Source organism: Astatotilapia calliptera, chromosome 5 (assembly GCF_900246225.1).
Source record: "Astatotilapia calliptera chromosome 5, fAstCal1.2, whole genome shotgun sequence".
Lineage (NCBI taxonomy): Eukaryota > Metazoa > Chordata > Actinopteri > Cichliformes > Cichlidae > Astatotilapia > Astatotilapia calliptera.
The window spans coordinates 5,734,239-5,757,797 of record NC_039306.1 but is presented as its reverse complement, the minus strand read 5'-3'; the positions used below and the strand labels follow the sequence as shown (position 1 = coordinate 5,757,797).

The window sequence follows — 23,559 nt, the reverse complement described above, 5'->3', positions numbered from 1 at the left end:
TTGCTGCCACTGTCCATTATTATATTTCTCTCTTGCAGCGAGTGTTAGAAATGGCTGAGGAGTCTAACAGACTGGATGCGATCAGACATCAGTAGTAGTGTAGTTCTGTGGTAATGTGTGGTGTTATGTGGATTGTTCTGAATCTCTGTGAGTAACCCTGCCATGAAACCTCTAACGCTGTGGACACAAAGCTTGGGTCCTTTTTCCTTCAGAGCTGCTGGCCCGTAAGGACATTGTGCTTACACTCAGCAAGGGAATGGATTAACCAGTTAAATAACATAGCTTTATTAAATCACAAATCTCCAACAGGCCCTTTCTCCCTCAGTGTCATCAAGTTTACTTAACAAGCCCTCTCTGAACCCTCTGCCCCGATTCTAGGCCCCTGTTAAATTGGTGGCCCACTCTTTGTGTCAGTCTCTTACTTCACTACAGGTTTAAATTCCACTGAACTGTCTCACAGCATTGTGCCCCATAGCCATGCTGGGGATGGAGTGGGCGATATTTACTTATATTATTCTCAATAAATGTGTTTTTGTAATCGTTGGAAGCTAAAATTGCACATTTGAGGTGGAAAAATAGTTTGTGTATACTTTATAAATCGATGAGTCTTTTGCCTTTTAGGCAGCAATCATAAGCAAAAGAAAAGTGAACATTTGCCACCAAGCATCCCTTCTACTCTGTTCTTGTGTTCTGCCAGATCCAGTTCAAGTTTCCTCCACTTTCACTTTGTTGAATTAGGATAATTAACTCTCCTGACACACTATGCAAAGTAATCAAATCTCTTTGGCAGCATGTGAGTTCATTTAAAAGTTTCACTGTGTTCTGCTTTCTCTCTCTCTCTCTCTCTCTCTCACTTATGTCATACCTAACACCTCCCAAAGTTGGCATGTATCCATGATTTTAATGAAATGGGCTATAGGAATGACAGACCTATCTAAATCATATAGACCCAGGTAATTGACCAGAAGGAGATGCACATTAATCAGTGATAGAATAGGGACACATACAGTAAAGCTGGCATTTAACAGCCCACAAAATTAGGGATCAATAAGAAAAGGCTCTGACGAGAGTGTTTTTCCTCTTCCTTGTATGTGTACCATACGCCTCAAAATGTTCACAAACCCCACTTGTGGTTTTGGTAAATCGAAGCCTAATCCTGATCATTAACTTTTTTTAGACTGATTTTGATTAGTAACGAGTATTTATTTTAAAGGAGTTCCTATTGTGCTCACTTCCAGCACAATCACTTCTGCAATTGCATAATTTGCAGTTGTCTTAAAGCATTCCCTTGTGAAACTAGACATTTTAGCTCCTGTCTTTTTTAGCTTCCCTGTCCCTGTAGACCATCCATACATCCATCCATCCATCCATCTTCTTTCACTTATTCAGTTCTGTGTTGTGGTTAAATTCAAAAACAACAAAACAAACCTATAAACCTATTAAAAAACAAAGTTTCACATACCAAGCATGAACATCACCATTGACGTATTTGTTAGATTAAGCCTTTATTTACAAGCACAGAACAATGTTTGTGTGTAAAATGTCAACCAAACTTCAATACGTCTACTGAAAGTTTAAAATATATGTATATATATATAACATAACATATCTGACTTTTAACCATACCTGTGTTCTATGATGAAATTTAGTCACAAGCCATTCAGCCTGATTATCAATAGTGGTCAATCAATCAGTTGTTCTGTCTCTGCAGCAGTGGTGACTGTTTAGCATTAGTCCAGCCCAGAATCTTGCTGTTTACAAGTTTAAGAGAAGTGCTGAAAAAAAACAAACGTGTTTTCTTTTCCATTGGGAAATAAAAGCAAACTTCACACATGAAAAGGTGATGTTTGAACACAGAATGAAACCATTACATAGTGACAGAACATGAAATGGACCGAAATGAGCTCATAATGTATCTGTAACATTTTCCTTTTTGCAGTCTTGAGTTTTTGCTAAATCTTTCATTTGTTTGATGTCCACTTTCATCGTCTCTTGAATAGTCCACATCTTACATTTTGCGAAACATGAACTCCACATTTTTGTATAATTGATTATTGCAAACCTGTTTTTTTCTTCTTCTTTTTTTTGTTTTGCCTCAATTGACCTCTATGTATTGAACATGTTTCACTTTTTTATACAGTAATTTATGACGTTGTTTTCACCCATAACATTGTTCCCCTGAGGTGTAACATTGGGACATTCTTTGCTTGACATAGTTTACAGAGGCAACAACATGCTTCTGAGGTCAGCAACTCCCCAGTCACATTCCAGCTGCTCCCACAGTAACCAGTGGCAAGCGGACGAAGGGCTGGTATTTAGCTTTAGTGTATTGTTTGGTCCAGTTTCAGTTTATAAGTGCCAAGTCTGAAAACATGTCAGCTCATGCCTAACTTCTTAAGCTGCTGGCCTCCTGATATGCTCCTCCTGGGTATGGATGGCTTCAGACAAGCATTAGCAGTGATGGGTTAATGATATATGTGATGGTTTCTGTGTATATTAGGTAATCAGCATAATAATCAGGTCTGGCTGTTTAGAGTTCGAACAAGTTAAAGTGTTATTTGGCAGTTTGTAATGTCCAAGTTACGGTTAAGCAAACTGTGCTGGAACTCAGCTGACTGAAAGTGTCTGGCTAGGAGTTGTTAGGTTCAATGTAAAAGTGACGAGTTTACCATGAAAAGCTTAGTGGCAGATCCTGCAGAAGAAGCAAAGAACCTCCTCACATGCACACACTTACTCCCACACATAACTCTCTCTCACACAGACACGCACACACTACAAAAGTAGTTTCACTGGCTGCCAGATAAGCTAAAGTAATAACAGTGCCATCTCAGCTAATTTTAGCCCTGTATTGAATGAGCCGCCACTGGTATTCATGGCAACATTTCTGGCTGAGCTAAGCTGTATATTCGCTCTCCCTGTATTGCCTGTCTCGCTCGTTCATATTCTCTTTTCTTGCTCCCAATCTTCATTTTTCCTGCTGCCTTTCTCTTTTCTATGTTGTTCGTTCCATTTTACACCCCTTTCAGTTCTCCATCTTTCTTATCGTCTCACCTCTCTTTTTAATACGGCACTATGTTTAAAAGCTATCACATCGAGATTGTTATTTGGGGAGATTATAAAAGCCTCTTTACAGAAGTAAACATCTCTATAGTTGCTGCTTTCTCCCAACCTATTCTGCTGTGCAGTTTGTGCAGCACCAGAGACATAATCTCACCCTTACATAATAAAGAGTAATGCCCACCGAGAATAGAAATATGTTTATGTGCAAGATATTAGCACCTCTAGCCACGACTATGTTCGCTCTCCTTATATTCTCTTAAAGTGTTTTTGAAGAATCTGTTGTTATTGAAATTGTGCTTTTTGTGTAACTGAGGCCTTCTTATTAGACAGATGTCACTGAAGTGTCATTTGGCTGCACTATACTGACATCCACAGACCATGTAGTCCATGTAAAGCAGTATTAGATATGTGCTCTGAGTTTGTCACACGATAGAAATGGGCGCTATCAACCACATTGCCAAATTTGAATTAAAAAAGCCAGTAAGTATATAAAATCAGGGTTGAAAAACTTTAGCAGCTTTCTTAGCATGGAAATGTTTTCTGTTGTTGTGGTCGCTTATTGACAGCTCACATTTCACATCAGTTCAAATGGTCTGCTGAAGCAGGCAAACACTCTTTTACATGAGTTTGGGAGGAAATTACTACCTGCTCTGTATATGGAATATTTTTGTCACTTGGTGGTTCTTTGTTTTTGTAATAAGTTTGAAACCCTTCTTAAAAGCTACACACTTATGAGGCTCGAAGATTCAGTAATTATGTTACATTGCAAGGCAATATAAAATTCTGCTGAAAAATACTAAGTATAGGCAATTTTTACATTTATTAATCTCTGAAGTCAGCATACTTTGCTGACTTCAGAGCAGTAGGTGTTTGGATGAAGTCTGGAGAGCTAAGATAGGAGAAATAATGGGATAATAAAACACAGGCGATGCTAAAAACAGACAGGAATAGCTATGAGAGATTTTAAGGTAAAATAGGAAGTGAAAAAACACTGGTTGTAACCAACCCGTAAACCAAAAAATGTTGTGTGAGTTCCATAAAATGCATTTGCTGAAGTAGCCGGTTGAACTACTGAGATTTTCTTACACAACTATCTCTGAGGTTTACAAAGAATGGCACTATTAAGTATTAAAAAAACTCGCTACTACATGTGTACCCAGGTGCAAGTGTGTGAAAACGTTTTTGTGTAAATTTTGTGTCTGAGTCACAAATGTGTATTCAAGGAAACTCTCCATGCAGACTGCTGAGAGAAAATTTGTACTCCTCAATCTTAATCTTTTAAGATTTTTGCAGCAAATCTTTAACAAAATTTCAAAGGAATTGACTTCATCTCTGTAGAGAGAGAAAAGGGAAACATCGCAGACAGGTTTTAGATCCAAAACATTACTATTGATCCACACTACTTTTGAAAAGTATGGAAAATTAGTTTGCAAACAAAGAGGTGCAGAGAAAATTATTCCGAGAATTATTCAGAATTTAGGTCATGCCCTTTGCTGGAGCATCTTAAGACTTCTTCACACATGCATTGTAATCCCTAAATGCTCATAGCAGCACGTCTGAAAAAGAACCTTAGTCATGTTTTACATAAATGTTGCTCATGCAGGTTTCTTGCTTCGTACTATGTGACAGTTTGACAATATTCTGCACACTACTCACGTTTGGATACTTGCAGTTACTTTAAAAGCACACAGTTGTAGCAATGCAGCAATTTTCCATAAGAGTGAAAATTTGTAAACATTCCCTAAATTGGCAAATAAAACGTGCACTGTTAGAGAGTTGATGCTTGGAAGCTAAATAAGTGGAAGGCTGTGTGTATCTGGCAGGATCTCTATTTTGGGAAAAGTAAAAGCCTCCTCTCTCGTTCCTGCTGTCCTGTGCTATGACTCTTCTGCTTGCCCTCTGGCTACATGCCTCTTGTACAGAGCACTTCACACTTCCCATGTGAAACCAAAGCTTTGCCTTAAACCTACTGCTTTGCCACGTCCTCTGGGCTATTTTTACTCCAGCAGTGGCTACTGCTGTTAAAGCCATACACAGCCTTTTGGACTGCAGCAGAGGACTCCATCTGTGGTGGTGTGTTTAGGTATCTGAGCTTGGGTGTGTGAGTGGTAAAACTGCGTTTAAAAAGATATGTGTACAGAATAAGATACAGTAACAATTTCATAACACTTAATTATATCCACCAAAAATTATGGGCACCCCCATAGCCTTGGGTTTAAGATGCTGACCATGAGCCACAGCTTCTTTCTTCAAATTTAAACTGGGAACTTCCCCCTCAGATGTACCTCTGACACTGACATTGGCTATTAGGAGACAAATCTGTCTTTAACTTACGGGACAGCATAAAGATCTCATAAATATGTTTTTAGCACACTTCTAAACATGGGTGGATAGATGGATGGATGTGTGTTTTTGCACTTCTTAACCTCCCGTTGTATTAATGTGAAAGTCCTGACACTATTGTGTCAGTCATGCACCATACAGAACTGGAAGTCCTTATGACGAAGCACCTCGGGCCGTGTTTTTCTAACTTCTTAGGCATTTGCAAGAAAGAACTCCACAACATATGGTGTCAGAATTGTGATGGCTTGTCGGAAGAAGAAACCTGGCCTTCCAGTGCAATGAACAGAACTGCATTCCCAGCACATATGGTCAGATGAATGCTAATCAGCTTTCAACACTGTGAAAGCCTACCTGTTTTCTTCCCCTGTCCCCAAGAGTCCAGACTTCAGTAGAAGTAGTACAGGTTGACACATCTGTAGTCAACCTTGGAGCGCTCCTGGCCCGGGGAGACGTCTCTCTTTCAAACAATGTCGCATCAATAAACCTTTAATAGATTTTCAAGTTTTATGCGCTGCATAAGCTTCTCCGTCTAACTCATGTCTCTGTTTTTCTTGATCCCTGAGAATATCTTTGTTATTTACAAGGATTTCCTGTGCCTTTACATCCATCAGTTGACAGGGTTTCTTAGCTAGACTTTGATCAGTAGTTTACCATTGTATTTCTTGCTGTGCTTTACTCTTTCCTCAAACATTGTGGTTTGGAAACTCAACCATATGACCAGTAACAGAGTGCTTCACAATCAGTTTAGCCAGTCCTAACTGTTAATGGGTCGGGGTTACTGATCTATATATATCAAAAGCCATATTCATCAAAGTAAGCTGTTGGATACTGCTGTTGAATCCTCGGTCACACTGATAGTTCGGTGATGTCATCATGTTTCATGATGTTTCACCTCCATGTGGTCCTTCAAACCACAAAAAGATAGTCATCTTGAAAACACACACTTAGACACACAAAGACACACATGTATATTCACACCAGTGTGTCATGGTGCACTTATAGACTCTTCCATTTACTGAACTTTCAAATTATTTTTACTGTTGTTATTATTGTTGTTAGAGAGGGTAGAGCAGTGGACAGCTCTCTGGGTAGAATCCAAAGACATCTGTTGCTAAAAAGCTGGCTGCAGGTGTGAATGTGAGGTTACTTGTAAATGGTTTTCTGTGTATATGTGTCGGCCCTGTGATGACGACCTGTCCAGAGTATATCTCACCTTCAATAGGCTCTGGTCCTTCATGACCCTGAGATGGATGGAATGTATATTTTGTTTTCTGTTTTTCATCTTTATTTTCTGTTGCGTTTTTCTAAATAGTCCCACATTTTGGACCTTGGCAAGCTTATAAATACATTACTTTTTCAAGTGCACCTAGGTTTTTCCAGGGCTTAACAAGCTTTTGAGGAAATAACAGGTAAACTGATATTGGCACTAAGAATGCCACTGTTAGTAGCACAAACAGAGACGCCGTAACGGTCACTACTGATAATCCTTGTGCTGGAGCACCAGAATGACATGTGACACACGAGTGAGATATGAGTGTCAGATTACATCTTCTCTATGGCACCAGTGGCTGCTAAAGACATGCCAGAATCAACTACCTACAACAGAAATGCAACATAAACATCATAGGCTCTGTATGGGAGAACTTTTGTGACATAGAGCTCTTTGTACTGTGCGTTGATTTCTGCACCACTTTGAAGCAGTTCTTAAGTGTTACAGCTTTCAACTCATCTCCAAACCTGGAGGCTTCATTTTTACATTTTTTCTCTCTTTCTCTTCTCTGTCCTCTTTTACTTCTTCTGCCTTTTCTCTTATCTCCCACACCCTCCCACTCTGCTTCAGTGAAGTACATCAAGGAGATGTCTGCCTTCTTTAAAAGCTCTGGGTCCCCTGGAGCAGGTCTCCCGTGGGATTCTCCCCCTTCCACACCTCAAAGGGGCACTGAGCTCTCCCCTGCTGAGGTGAAGGAGCCCCGGAGCATCCCGCTGAAGATGTGCCAGGTGTCACGAAAACAGTGCCCTCCAGACACAGAAAACAGGTATTACATGTTAAAGCTTCAGCGATTTATGTAATATTTCATACAGTTTATGCATTTGGATAAAAAATATCTGACACATGAAAATGATATGGCTTTGTAAAAGGGACTTCTTCGTGTGTCTTTTTCACATTCTCTTTGTTAAAATCTGAAACTTCCTCCTCACCCTTAAGCTTTAGTCACTTTGCCATGTCTTTTTAATTCCTCTAACAGCTTTTTCCCACCTCTTTTATGTTTTTCTTCTGGCATCATTCTCTTTTTCTGTCATCTCATTTGCCAGGTATTTTGAGGTGATTTCATCCAACAAAAAGAACTCTGTGTTCCTGAGGGCAAAAGACCCTGCCATGGCCCAATCCTGGTACAATGCCATCCAGGCTGGTGCTGCCAGCCTTTTACCACGAGTGAAGGAGGAGATGAGGAGCATGCAGCCTGGCATGGAAGTCAAACATCTGGGCTGGATTACAGAGCAGGTATTGGGGGGGGGGGGGGGGGGGGAGCAATGGTTAAACTGATCTGCAGCCTAATAGAAAGTTTAAAATATTTCTGAAGTTTTGATAGAAATTTCAACGTGCGCAGGTATCTCAGGGTCCAGAGAAACCCGTACTGGCTGTGCTGACTGACAAGGACCTGCTCTTGTATCCCTCGTGTCCTGAAAGCAAAGAGAGCCTCAACAATCCGACAAAGAGCCACCCGCTCATCACCACCAGGTTTCCACCCTTACAGCACACGCTACATAACATGACACTTGTGCTTTCGCTCTCTTTCTTATATCAACGCATTCACATAACGATGGAGTCTCAGAAGCTGTTCGGCTCAGGCCTTCCTCTGGCTTGATTTAGCCCAGAGAACACATGCTCACTCTTTCCATAGCTGGACTGTTGGACGTTTTGCCAAATAACATCATATTCATGTGGAAACAGAACCTATGAGTCATGGGTTTTTCCTCTGTTTTTTCTCTCCTCTGTAGCCCTGTAGCAGTTTGTCTGCAACATCATTTGCTCTTATGGCCACATTATTTTCTATAAGTCTTCATTATCATCTTTCTCATACACTTTTTTTCCCCACTCTTTCACCTACCCCACACCCTCCTTTCTCAGACTGGTCCACTCTGGTCCAGGAAAAAGCTCTCCAGTCTTGGATTCTGAGCTGTCATTTGGCCTACGTTCAGGCACAAAGCAAGGCGTGGAGACACATGTTTTTAGGGTGGATTCTGCTAAGGAGCTGTCGACCTGGACTCATCTGCTGGTGGAGGGTTGCCACAATGCTGCTGAGCTTACCAAGGAGGTCACCACGGGTACAGAGATAGAAAAGATTCTTCAGTTTTTGGTTCATTTACAGTTCTTTTACGAATAAATCTGAAATTCAGATGTATTAAGAGAAAAGCCCACTACATGTTAAATACCAAATGGTGATGTCAGTTCTATACTAGAGTACACATGAATTATGTAATTCAGTTAGCAGCGTCTGTATGCTGTAAGTTAGGGTAAGAGTTTTTTGGTTTTGGGTCCCCCCCCCCATTACTATCAGAAACACTGGTTTGTAATCATTGTTAACCTGAACTAAACAATATTTTAAGAAGAATTTACCTGTAATGGCAGGTAACATTTCCGTATCCGAACCGATTTTCAGACATAAACAAGGTTTTGTTAGAGGTGGAAGCTGAAGAGGAATAAAAATGGAGCCTTCTGAAAGTCAAAATACTATCCAACTAGGAGTACAACATGACTTTTTTTCAGGGACTGATTCAGACATTTGAATCATGTCTATAAATATACCTCAAATCTATTTCAACCAAACAATTCCTGCTTGGGCTTAAGACTTGGTTCTGTTCAACAGACACACACAAACATTCCAGTTTAAAACAGAGGCTCGTCTCACAAAGCAGGATTAGTGCGATTTATTGTTCTTTACACAGTGATCTGCACGCTGTACCCCTTTGTAGAACGTCCCTAATCTTTGCACAATTCTTCTGGTTTCATTTTAATAAAAGATTTGGGTTTTTAGAAACCAAACTTTCTTGCAATGGATTTTTATAAGGAGCTTGAGGGAAGACAAAGCATTTTGTCGTATGTATTGTAGTATATAAAGTCTTAGCTCTTTGCTTACATCTAGACTGAGTAAAACCCCCTACAGCTTTACAGCTGGATTTACTGCTCAGAGTAGTCCTACTTTCTGAGACAAGTGCCATGCGGTGTAAAACCTTGCTGTGTAGTAAAGGTTTCACATTGCCCTCTGCTGGTGGAATAAAATGATGCAAAAACTTTCCAGTATAAACTAAAAATGGTTCTTTTAATTCCAATATGTGAAACTAATTCTAACTTTCTTTTACTAAACTAAAATTTGGAACAATTTTGTTTTCTTACAGCAAAAACTATTTAAACTGCATCTCTGTCTTTTCAGTGTCACATTTAGTAAAGTGCATTCTGTAGCCCTGTATCAATACTGAATGATACTACTAATGAAATCACAAATAAATCATTACTTGACCTTTACACCACATAAGCACTGCTTTTTCTGCTTTGGCAGTCTGCAGTTGGAATGGGAAAGAGTGCATGCTGGGAGTTCACATCGATGACGGTTTCACACTGTTCACCGAAGAAATGGGTGTCAGGAAGAATGTTCTCCTCCAGCAGCCTTTTGAGCGCCTCAGAATGTCCTCAGACGACGGCGTTCGGATGATGTTCCTTGATTTTGGAGGTCCCGAGGCTGAGATAGTAAGTTTCCCCCTGTTTTCTGTTCAATTTTGACTTGAAGTGAAATATGTGACATTTCAGGGCAATAATGCATCAGTAAAATCATTAGCACCATTACTCTGAGTGCTGAGTGCTCACTTGTTAGACAGATGGTGAACTTGACTAAATTTGATTTCTACCTAAGCTTGTGTGTTAGCCATCTCTTTGACATTTAAGAAAAAAAACATTACATGCTCCCTCTCAGACAGTTACAAATCATATTTCACTCTGTAAGTTATTCAGATAATTCCGATTCAGATGGGTTGACCTGCTTGTTATGCATTTATAGAAATGTTTAAAAAAAGCAAAATGATATGGATTTCCTTCATTTAATCATGTTTCTTTTTTACATATCTGTATCTTCTTACAGCAACTGGACCTGCATTGTTGCCCTAAGACCTTAGTCTTCATAATCCACTCTTTCCTGTCTGCTAAGGTCAAGCGACTTGGTCTCTTGGCATGATAAAGGCCGGAACGTCACAATAGGAATATTCAATAAAATTTATGGTACAGCCTGGGAACTCTGAAACTCCAGACGATGGGAGGCTTGGGAATAATGCTGACAAGCCTTCCTAAGCCTCTAAAAATCATCTTTGGTCAGGCATCTCCTGATCCTTCTATGGAATGAACTGCAGCAATGCAACGATGGTTGTTTGTTGAACTTGTATTTGTAAGGTAAAACGTTGGTGCAAGTCAGTAGCCACTTAAGGGAGCTTGCATCTGTCAAATCTGTCACAGTATGTCATGACACTTTGTGATGACAAACTGTACGAGTACGACTGCCTGTATCTTAATGTTTCTAAGCTTAAAGCCCCAGACATTAGTTTTTTGTCATCACATTGTTTATCTTTATTTCATAAGTCAAGATGGGCCTTTGTCTTGAGAATCTTTTCATCTTTCAATCTTTGCTTTATGTGCTGTGAACAAAATCATTTTGTTGTGAATAACAAAAGTTATTTCACAAAAGTCCTGATTGATGTTGGACAAACATTTTCATAAAGGCAGCTCGAATGGAGTGACAGGATGTCACGGCTGATCGCTACATAATCAATAGTCTGTACTGAACAATGTACAGAATGGAGCTATTATGATATGCTGTTCATGTGGATTCTTGCCAATACCCTGAAATTTTTCATGCGTTTTAAGACGACCTCCAAAAGAAAAGTAAAATAGATTTTTCAGTCTAGCTGAAATACAACTTTCATTTCACCTTTTTCTACAAAAAGTAAAACCATATATTTAAAAATGCTATTTTTTTGTGTTTAAACCACAAAATATTCATACCAAATACAAACCTGCAGTGCTTAACAATTTTATTAGACCATCACCTGATGTAAGGTTTATGCCACAGCTTCCCTGAATTAACAGTTTTGATATTTACCAAAATCGTGTTTTATGCTTCCGTAATGGTTAATCCACCAATAAGTTCTCTAATCAAAATATTTATAATGCTACAATATCATATGTGTTATTCATGAATTTTCAAAGTTACTATTCATAAAAAAGTTGAAAAAGTGCAAAAGCGCATTATTATTTTTGATTAACATGCCAAATCACAGTTATTTACTTGGATTTCTCAACAGAAAAACAAAAATCTTAGTGGTTGAACGTTATGCTTGATAAACTTCTAATTTCTGAGAGAGGGTCAGTGTGCCAGCACAGATTTAGGTATTTGGTTTGTTTCTTGACTAATAATTAGCAATATCATTTTTAAACACATTTTTGACAGATATTTGTGTTTTCTTGTTTTTATGACAGGTCGTGTAATAAATTTGCTAAGCAGTGTGTCTTAAGTATCAATGGCCTTAATCAGTCTTTTTTGTCAGTAACATAAACAATCTAATAAAAATTTTTTTCCTGTGTTTCACAGCACTGACAAAGGTTTTCATTATCATTTATAGATGACATACAGCCAGCTTAACTATACTTCTCTATGGATATGGAGTTTAACTCTTACTTTATGAGTTAATGTCTTTGTTAAGTACTATATTCTTAATACAGAGGGCAAGTGCAGGCTTGGAAAGTTTTACCACGGTCTTTTCAATGTTTTTGTATTTTTTTGTTTAAGAACCTAAGAAAGTATATGGAACTGTTATGTTGGTCACTTTTGTGTTGTTATCTGTGCTGACTGGACATCTGCAATTTGGGGCCTTCTTTCTTCTTTGAACACTAAACAGACTTCTATTAACATATATATATATACATATATATATATGTACACAACTAAAATTGTTTGCTTTCAAGAATAAAATGTATTGTATATTCTTATTTAAACAAATGTGTGCCTTGCAGGGTTGTTTGTATATAAACATGTAATAAACTTTAACTTTTATTGTTTACCTTGCTTGTGCTTGATTATTATACTATTACTACTATTATAATTCTCTAAAAACAAAAGAAATATTATCTACATTTATTATGTAAACTTGGTTAAAGCTGTACTAATTATCCATACATTAATAAATACATAGATTCATCAATTAGAGCACACGTTTCTTTATACTGGCCGGGGACCAAATAGCACACCACTGATTCAAAATTAGCAGAAGCTAATCCTAGCAAACAGCCACCATCTGTGGTGGCTGTCTTTTTTTGCAAGTGTCAAAGTGGCCCTGCCCACTAAAGATGTATATTACCATAGGTAAGTTTAACCCATAGACTTTGAGATGAGCAATTTCTTGGTTGCAAAAAAACCCCCAAGATGGCACAACAAGCGGTGAATCTGATGGTGGAACCTAATATGATAATAATATTTTTTGGAGTGTAAACATGTTTCATTAACGTGTAAAGACATGTAATTAGCATGTCTCTTTAAAATTGAAGTATGGGCTCTATCCGGCATGTTGAGCAAGCCTCAAGCAGACGTTCAAGCAAGTGCAGTTAAGGATACTTTAATGTGAATTTCATTTTTCAGCTTACGACAAATTCTTAAATCTTTTCAGCCTTTCCAGGAGAACATTTGTTTTAGGTAATACCACTATTTTTGTTTTTTTGTTTTTTTTATTGTATTCAAATTTGTAGACAGGACTATTGACAGAAGCTTAGCAAGTAAAGCAAATCAAAAAGTATATAAAATGTGGCTTTATATGCTTTTTGGAGAAGAGGACAACGCAGAGGAAACTGAGCTAAAGTACTGTAAATACTGGCCTCATGTCCATCAAGTATCCAGCAGCTTGACTCTTAATGGCTTGGCTGGATGTGTAAATAAGTTAGTTGATGGCCAAAACAACCATGTGAAGTTAATGTGTCTACATTGTGACCCACATCATCTCTCTAAATCCCTCTTAAGCCAGACTCCTTTTAGTCAGCCCCAAATCACTTGATATATTCAGCTGCGTGTTTTATATCTCATGGTCTTTAACGAGCCGTTCCACCGAGCAGATTCAGACAGCGGATCTAGCCTTGTGCTGTCTTTATTTAACAGTCCCAGTTGGTGGTCTGACAGTTTTATTAAGTCCAGACAGATCTGTAGAATGGGAAGAGCAAAGATGATGATGATGAGATACTTAAGTCAGCAGGGTGTGTGATGGAGACAGTTAGGCCTGCTGCTAGCCATTATAAGAAGAGCAAGCAAACAGTCCACTCTCCTGTATTTTTACTGTCATTAAGGAGCGTTATCAGTGAGGCCCAGATGCTGTTTTTAGTAGACAAACTGTCAGTCTGTTAATGTGTGCGTGCGTGTGTGTGTGTGTGTGCATATGGCCTTTTAAACACAGCTTTGAATCTGAGTGTTTCGGAACAGCACATAGAAATGGCAGACTCTAGTAATAACAAACTGGGAGTTGTATATTAAATCACAATAGAGTGTTCACATTTGATCATATCTTCTCCCTTCCTCCCCTTTCAGCGCTCACCCCTCTTGTTTAGACGTTACCATGGCAACGGCAGAGAGCTCTGTTCACCTCTTCCATTATGGTTGCTGCTGTTAAAATTGTCAGTCAGGCTCTCAGATGCTGCTGAAGAGGAGGATCGAGTTCTGTGAATATATTTTGATCAATACAAATGTAAGGACGCTTAGAAATTAGAAAAATTGTTGGGAATTACAATTTGAGTAGCACGAGAAGCTAAAAGAACATGTTGTACTAGATAAACACACTCATGTCATACCTTTTTTTTTCCCGATGAAGTCTGGAAAGGCAGAAATGACATACAAGAAGAAATCTCTAAATTAGCTTCCTATCTGCTTTGGCATCAGGGTGCTTGTATGAATGTGTACACTAACCCCAAAGACAGAAAGAAGAGGCAGATCATAACTTTGGAAAATAAATGAAATAAAAATTATTATAACTGTGATTATATAAAAAAAAATGTTGCATGGTAAATAAAACACAAAAATTGATTTGATCGCCATCTTCTACTAAAGAGTTGGAACGTTTAGGACAAGTTTTTTGTGCTACAATTTCAAATAAAGTGTTATTTATTTAAAATATATTTAACTTTTTTATTTTGGATAGGTTGGATAGGTTGTAATATGTTGAAATATCTGGTAAAGTACACATTATGCAACGCTGAATAAGATGCTATTACACTGGATTTTTTTTTATTCAAAGGCATTATGTGTCATCTCCCTGGTTTGGTTTTTGGTTTCCATCTTCTGTTGAAGATATGGATTCTTCATTCGTGTATTTGAGTCTTTCTTTGTTTATTTTGTACAGTTTTTAGTTTAGTTTTCTTTTTTTAAATTAAGTATTTTTAGTCTTTTTTATTTTGGTGGAACTTCTGTTCCATCCTTGTTGTGCCTCATTTCTGTGTTCATGCACTGGTCCCTATATGTTCCCTTGTCCCTCAAATCTTGTGTGTTTTTTTAGATTTCTTTTGGTGATTGAAGCAGTTTGTTTTCACTTCTTATCTTCCTACCCTGTGTCCCTGATTGCTTTCACCTGTTGTTTATTATTTTCACCTGTGATTGCATCCTCATCCTTCCTGTGTGTCATTCCCAATCAGCTGTCAGGGTTGATGTTTTCTAATGTGTTCCACGTTCATGTTACGGGCTTATATTTAGATGGTACTTTCTATATTCTTATTGCAAACTCAAAATGCTGTAGACTACAAGCCACATTTAGTCATTCAGTCATTTACATTCCTACAGTGTACCTATTGTACTTAACTTGTGATTATTTTCATTCATATCACACTTATCTTTTGATCTTTATCCAACACCTTGATGAAAAGTTGTAGATGAACTGTGTGATAATTCAATCATTCATAATTTTCAGAATGACACCGATGACAGCAGTGATAGTAAGAGAGATTATACTGATGATTGACTTATTCAGTCCAAGTAGCTGCACCAGTGGTCTAAATATTACATTTAGCAGTGATTGCAATTTTTTTTTTTTTTATAAAGGCTCATTTTTATAAAGATCACTAGTTGGGCAATAAAGTTTAATAATGATGCCAAATGGACAATCTGGGTCTGTGCCCAGCCTCAAGCTCAGGGATATATTTAATAATATCCTTTTGTCATTGTCGTTTCAGGACTGAGGACCCAAAATAGCTGTTCCAGTGTACAGTAATTGCATATGTGTAAATGTGAGTTTGAATGTGAGTTAATTCAGACAAAAAGAGTATGCTTTTTACTCAGTGCATCCCGTCTTTACAGTACTTTACATCAAACAAAAAAAATGTGCTTATGTCCTTACATTTGTATTATGCAAATGTATCAGGAACAGTATAGAATAGAATGTATAGTAAACTTTACTGGCATTGTGCTTACAGTTATCTCACATAAAAGGTCACAGAGTTTATGTATGAGAAGAAAGAAAGAGAGAGAGACTCTGCAAACCTGATCTGGATGAGAGGAAGATGGATGAGCGAATATATATACACTTGTATTAACTGTGCAGGTGTTTTCATGTATTTTGGTGGGGGTTTTTGTAACTACCAAAGAGCGATGCCATTGAGTTTTGTAAATGTTTAACACATATGCTCAAGTGCAAGTTTTTCAGTATTACAGGCTTGTGATCCTCATACTGGCATTACACTCGTAGCAGGCAGGTGGCAGTGGAATACTAAGGAATGAGAGACAAATCCAGTGTCAGTGTACCTTTCAGAGGCAGTAGGGGTCTCTGTGTCTCCACACAGAAGAATCACAAAGAGAGTACTCATGTTCTGTGTGGAAAGAGAGAGAGAGAGCACTCAAGCTTTGATTGGTCCTGACCAAATTCAGAACAGGACATCCCACAATATTCAATACTGTGCCCCCCTCCCCACTCTTCCCTTCCCACAAACACAAAAGGACTACAGAGTAGAAAGAGGACAAGAGATTAATACTTAGGCTCAAGCAGAGCAATTCATATTCCAATTGGAAGAGCATGTTATCTATTTTCTCATACTCGTTCATTGTGCTTTTCTTCCTGAGAGGCATTCGAATCAAAGCAGGGTTCAACGGGAATCAAATGCGACTTTCAAGGAACTGAACAACGGCAACAACATTTAGCATAGCTCGAACATGTCAACGTTGCACAGAATCCAAAAAGAAGCAACCATGCAATCACTTTTACATCAACTCCTCAATAACCATGTCAAATATGTACAGAGGGATGGGGTGAGGCTAACGCCGAATCCTGTGTCATTGGAAAGTCATTCATCCAAGCTTAATCAATCTAGGTTGTTTGATTCAATTCAAACTGCCTCCTGGGCAGAAGAGAGAAAAAAACAGAATTAAAGGGAAAGCTGACTCTTTCCAACTTTGACGAGCTTCTCACTATCTCCTGTCTCCTTTATTTCCCCTTCCTTTTTTTTCTCCCCCCCCCCCCCCCCCCCCCTCTATTATTCTCTCACCGGGCTCCTAGAGGCAGGAATTATAGGTAGTCATTTCATGCTAAGGTATAGGCTGAATTTCTTTTTTCAGTTACCTTATTTTTTTTTAAAGAAACTGTTATTACTACTGTATGTCTTAAAGACCAGGTTAGAGTTATTAAATATGCCAAAGCGAATTGTATTTTCGCTCAAGTAAGCTCCTTGGAAATATTCCATCAGGGCACCCTTTTATTCTTTCCAAATGTAGTTATGAATTTTAAAGTAGACTTGTTTTACTGGAGGAGAGAGGTGTGTGATCAGAATACTGAGCAAAGCTCAGATTGGACTTCCTTGTTCTTGGAACATTGAAAGGGAGACTGTAGCTGTCAACAGGAGAGGTGGAGAAGAGAAGAAGAAAGAGAGGGAGAGGAAGAAAGTGGGAGTTAATATTGCTTGATGTCAAGCACTTTAAGTACTTTTTTAAAAATTGCAAAGTGGGAAGGGACCATATTTCTTTCAGAAAAGTGTTAAAGTAAAATATTCTACGTGAGTGTGTAATAGCTGCAAAGGAAATGACAGACAGATATTTTGCTTGTGGGCATTTTAACCATTTAAACATATAGTATCATCATCATATAAACACACCAGTCCCCCTACCCCACCACCCCACCCCATCCTGCCTTCTTTTCATTCCATTTTTTTTTTGGTATTCATGAGCATATGCTCCTGTGTGAAGTCCCCTGTCAATAAATATGCACAGTCTTAATTGTTCCCATCGCAATTAGAATACAGTTCTGTTCTTTTTGGCTCAGGTGTATGTTAAAGCTCTTTCTTTTGTCTGTGGTTTGGCACCTCTGATGATTTCCATGACAATCATTTGAGTGAGCAAGGAAGTGAGAAAAAGGGAAAGGCAGGGAGAGAGAGAGAAGGAGAGAGAGGAGGTGAGAAACAGTTGCTGGAATAAAGCCCCATCTCAATCTGAATAGCTTATTAATAGAGCTGGTCCCAGGCAAACAGATGGCAGCTGCCAAAAACAAACACAGAAATCACAGAAATGAAAACCCTAATTCAATTAGGTGGGAAGCATTCCTCACTGCAGCAGTTATTGAGCAGTTTCCATTAATTTGATAATCCATTTTTCAAAAGAAATGTATTAAAAAGTGCCTTTTCCAAAGTGTTCTCCTGTGTTTGTTATCCGAGGGTGATGAGCAGAGAAAGGAGAGGCCACAAGCTGCATGTATGTGGGTGTGAGAAGAAAACAGGATTTAAGTAATTACTGGCTCATGCTTAACAAATGCAATTAAAGTTACTAATGAATGATTACATCGCAGTGTTCCTAATATGAATTGGTTCAGATTAAAGTAGGCTAGATTGGTGAGGTAGGTTCTGTGTTGTTTTCACACTAGCACATTTCTTTTTATAGCTAAATCATTAGAGGGCTATTACAGAAGGAATCGAAAACAATCCATTTCTGTAGGCAATGGGTAAAGTTGATCTATTTCTTAAAAATAATCATATTCTGTTAGAAGTTGCACTGTTAAAAACAGTAAAGTCCTATCAGCTAGATGTACAGCACTGAACTGTAATTTTACAGTGGGGCTGTTGTACTCGGGAACAACAGTGTCTTATTGTGCAACACTTTACAGTACTGTGAAGTAAAATAGTCTGAGCTCTTTGGTTGCCATTAAAGTTTTATTTTACTGTTGCTACTGAAAAATTCATAGACAGTTTATTATTATAAAATAACTGCAAGTTCTCACAGATCTACCCTAAAACAACTTTCTTATCGTTCTTGATCTATGATATTAGCTTTGTCACGGTTCCCCTTTGTTTTCATCTTTTACACATTTTAGTGGCTGAAAGGATTGCTGGAATTTCCCAACATGTAGAGGATGCACTTTCTTTTAGATAAAATCTTATACGGACATTCATTGTTTCCAGAGGATGAATCACGACTTGTTTCACTTCAGCCAAAAGCTTTAAACTTAGTTTCAAAGAGAAAATGGTTCACTTGTCCTGTCTAACCCTGTTTTGATATTTTTCAGTAAGCCAACATTTGTTTTTCTGAACAGGCTCCAAAAGCCCAAGATGCTATTAATTAATGTGGAACAGAATATATAGCACTTCTGTAGTCATACTGGCTCCTCTAAATACTGCTACAAGCAGCATTAAATATACATGCATATAGTGTTTTATATAGTGCATTATTCTTTGTACTTTAAACTGCTCATCTACATCACACAGACAGTCTCCAGATAGGTTTGAAACAAAGAACCCTTTTTGCTGTGAGACAACAGTGCGAACCACTGCAACACATTGTCTTAAACGTCTGACACAGAGATTCTGCACACATCAAATGTAATAAAGGTTCAATTATTTTTGCAGAAAACAAATATTTATTAGTAAAAGTCACAACGTTAGATGGTGGCCCTAATCTGAATTTTTCCCTGTAGCTCTCAGTGAGTGATTGAGCTCAGGATGATTTTTTGAATTGAATCCCAAGTTAGAATTCAATCCACATTTTTCACCTGCTCCAAGCCTTTTAAGTCAATTTCTTAAAAACCAGGGAGACTGATTGAAAACACTTTAGACTGATAGAAAGTATCATTACTTGGAAGAGATGCAGTAAGGGATGAAACTAAAGAAAAAGAAGAAAAACATTCTTGTGTATTTGATTCTAATGAATGCAGATGCACCTGACAAAAATAAATGTCCCTTGGGAAGAAAAAAAAACAAGTTTGTCACACAGACATAAATAGAAAGTGAGAGGGTTTAAAGATAGAGCGGCATATTGGATTTGAAATATGAAAATTGCAATCATCCACAAAGCATTCTGGATTTTGCAGGTACACAAAAACTGTAATTGGTAAAAGAGGAAAACTACCTGAGCATGACATGCCATGCTTGAGACACAATGGAGTTCACAGTGATAACAATAAGACAACAAGGCAATCCAATTTGTCCTCCCTTTAATTTCCTTTGAACCAAACAGCATTCTAAATTGATTTCTTTTGCTCAGGAACTGACAAAAATATGACAGTTTTCAGAGATCAAAAGATGCAAAGAGATATTCATCCCACCTCTTAGTTGATAGTGCAAAAACCTTAAAACTTTTTTGATTTGATGTTTCTTTCCAATTGTTTCCAGTGATTTGTTTGGTGAACAAAATTCTCACAGGCATCAGGTCAATCACCCGAGATACTGAGTGTGACACACTGATTAAAGTGAGCTATAAAGGTCAATGTTCTTTACACTGGAGAATGTACTGCAAAGAAAAAAGGCAGTAAAGACATCTTCCAGCATAATAGTGCATCATCTAGCATTTAACTGTGGCTATCGTTGCAAAAGAAGCTCAGATTTATAAAAGATCAGAGAGATCTGAGCTGATGTCTTAGGCATGCTGACGAAAAAATGGACAAAAATTAAAAAGGAAAAAAAATTCCCCATAATTTTTAAAAAAGAGATTCTGGGAAATATTTGCCATTATGAGCCACGAATTGCACACAGCCCTCATCTGCACTGATAGTTACTTGGTAAAATTATACATATACTTCGTGATAAAAGCATTGAATAAATGCTCAATTTTCTCTGCACAAAGAAGCAAGCTGTAAAAAGTTATTTTTCTGCAGTCGCATTGTGTTTGAAGTCTGTTGTTATCAGTGAAGTGGGGGAAAAAGAGTGGCCAAAAGATATATCCTATCATTAAATTTATTCAAAAGTGTAATAAAAGAAATCACATAAACGTTTAATGAAGAAGCATGTCTGCAGCCTGCAGAACAGCTTGGGAAAAGACATAGTATGTTTAATCATACTAACTACGATTTAATTGGTTTGAACATCAAATTTCAGTATGAGAATGTCATAGTGGTTGCTGATGTTCCCTGAACAACAATATTATGTTCTTGTTATTTTTCATAGTCAAATTATACATTTAGACTTTAGATAATATAAAAGTATTTATGTCTATATTTTTAACTAGCTTACTTCATACTCCTCAGTAGATTACCAGAAATACTAGTCATTGCATACTAACCATGTAGCTATTTCATCTTGAATTCAGTCAGATTTATCCGATTAAATGGGTCAACAGAACAAACTAAAGAAATTATTCATATAACTGTGGGTGTAATGTAACACATCTGTCTGACCTTCATCGTTTGACGGCAGCTTCAGAGTAACGATAATATGAAACACAATACACTACATTAGCCAATGCTCAGCCAATAAAATCAGTGGTAAACTCTGTCAAAATATTACATGCAGTATATTGAATATGGTGGGCTGGACAACCTTGTTCCATTTTGCAGGATCTTTATTTTTCCCATATGTTGCATTTGATAATTACACGTTTGAAATGAGCAGTGTTTCTTGCGAGTGTATCACAGCAATGGTAAGATAAGTAAATCACTCTAATGTATAGTGATGCTATGTTTACTGTATATTGGCAAAGCATGTTCCACAGATTGGTTGCTATGGTGCTGATTTTAAGAACATAACTCCTTTTATACCAACCAAATGCTAGGACTGTCTATTATAAAACATGCCAAGATGTTGCACTATATAGAGTTGAATCCTTTCCCAATCCCATCATCAGACTTATTTTAACAGTGTTACATGCCATGTGCATGACAGACCCGAATACCTATCTTCCTAAGTAACTATATTGTATTTTCATAACAAGCCTTTAATCCCAAACATCTGGACAGGAACCTTATTACAATAACACAACCGTTTCTTTCTGACACTCTCTCCAGCATGCAGTTATTAGAGGATCTAAGGTGGAGCATGTGTGGGCGATATTGCTCAAATAGAGCAGCTGCAGTGTTTAACAAACATCTAAAATGACTGCGTATGTTTGGTCGTCTTTCTGTGGCTCCAGTCTGAGGTGATCCAGGGCATAAAGGGACTTGACTTTCACAGACGACAGCAGTGGTGATGAGAAAATAGTTATGTGTGCGGTTCATGATCTGACTCATCTCCACTTCAAGTCAAGACTTAAGAAATGCTGAGATGAAGAAATGTGAAACTTTATTATTTTACCTCTTAGTCAGTGAGAACTGCGGGTTTTTTACAGAGATGAGGGTTCTTGTCCCACAGCCAAATGAGTGGGTGGGACTGGGGGACAGGAACTGTGCTACCTATCAAAAAGGGTGTCATCTGGACACTACTAACTTAACACTCTAAACCACAATGTTCACATATACACAAAAATCGAAAGTGCAGTATGAGCTTTTGTACATCCCTTTTTCGTTGCAGTTTAATAGAATAATGTGTAGGAAATATGCATTGTCTGAAATGAATTACACTGTGACAGTGAACCAGACCTGCAACAACTAAGTTTTTGGTCACTCTTAGATTGTGAAACAAGCAGTGGACAAATGTATCAACAGTGATCTGCTCCCTGTTGATACAGTGAGCAGATCAACAAGCATGCCTTTTAAGTATCCATGTTGCATTGTGAAATAGAAAGCAAAAAGTCTAGTGTCTTACATTTGAAAATTAAAGATAATTATTTAGATCTGTTTTAGTGTTATACATACCAGACAGAAATATCTGCCTTCCAAGGTACTAAATCTTCCATTGTTTCATTAGTTAGTTGACATATTAGACACATTGATGTTAAATGGCTAATTACTTCGGAAAAGACATGGGGTGTTTATTAATTATTGGAGTTGATTTTTATTCATTAGCAAGTGGCAGCATCATAAAACAAATTTTCAACAGATTACTGCAAATATTTAGCTTGGCTATGATGCAGTAACAGTAATAACTGTGTAGTTTTTGCCATATAATGTCATGAAACCCACTTACAAGGTGTGAGGCAACGTTGCTAAATTGATATTGATACATTTAAATTTGAGTTAATCCAATCATAGTGAGAAACTCTTCCTCACCTGATGTATCACAATGAGTCTGAGGGGAATTTTAAATTTTTAAAAAAATGAACTCCTCATTATTGAACAGATATATGCAACCCGTTGAAACATTTGTTTGTAATATTGCAAAAAAGAAAGAAAGACAGGAAACGGATAAAATTCGGTCACCACAAGACCTACCGAAGGGTTGCTAAAACTGACATAGCATATATGCTGGATTACGTAAATGTCTACAGGCGTGAAACCGCAAGTATGCTTTGTGCCTCACCTTTCTGATATATGTTGTAGCCCCATGTTTGCTTTAGTGTTTTGTGCAACAGCATGAAGCTGATACTTAGGTGAACCAACTCAAAAAGAGCTATCTATACACGTTTGTTTTGGGGGTGTTTTTGGCAAATTTTTAGTGTTTGATTACTTAGAAAAAGCACTTTAGCTCTTTTTTTGTAAAGAAAAGCAGAATAATTAGAAGATTTCATGTTAAATTGTTATTCGCGAATTATGCAGGAAATCTTCTGTTTTGTAGATTAACCAACACATTTTGTGCAGTACAGTCAGCATAAAAAAGAAACCTTAACTGATTCTCAACACAAAGCGAAACTCATTTCTTGTTAAAACCACCCACATTTCCTGCTGTTTGTTTCTCTTACCGCAGCACCAAAGTTGCAACTGAAACATTTTGTCTATATGCTGCAGTGGCTGGTCTCTGAGGGTTGGTGTGTTTGGAGTTCAGTTGCATGTAAGCGTTTCGTTTAACCATAGTACTGACCTTCTCAC

General features: G+C 37.8%; 1 protein-coding gene across 1 annotated transcript in view; it reads left to right on the top strand.

The window, feature by feature from the left end:
* Positions 1 to 12,507, top strand: part of snta1 (syntrophin, alpha 1) — a 31,659-nt gene extending 19,152 nt beyond the window's left edge. The window contains exons 3-8 of the mRNA XM_026166877.1: positions 7,244 to 7,439; positions 7,717 to 7,906; positions 8,013 to 8,143; positions 8,534 to 8,730; positions 9,963 to 10,150; positions 10,539 to 12,507. Coding sequence (XP_026022662.1) covers positions 7,244 to 7,439; positions 7,717 to 7,906; positions 8,013 to 8,143; positions 8,534 to 8,730; positions 9,963 to 10,150; positions 10,539 to 10,631 — 995 coding nt within the window. The 3' untranslated portion in view covers positions 10,632 to 12,507. The remainder of the gene's footprint in view (positions 1 to 7,243; positions 7,440 to 7,716; positions 7,907 to 8,012; positions 8,144 to 8,533; positions 8,731 to 9,962; positions 10,151 to 10,538) is intronic.
* The last annotated feature ends 11,052 nt before the right edge of the window (positions 12,508 to 23,559 follow it).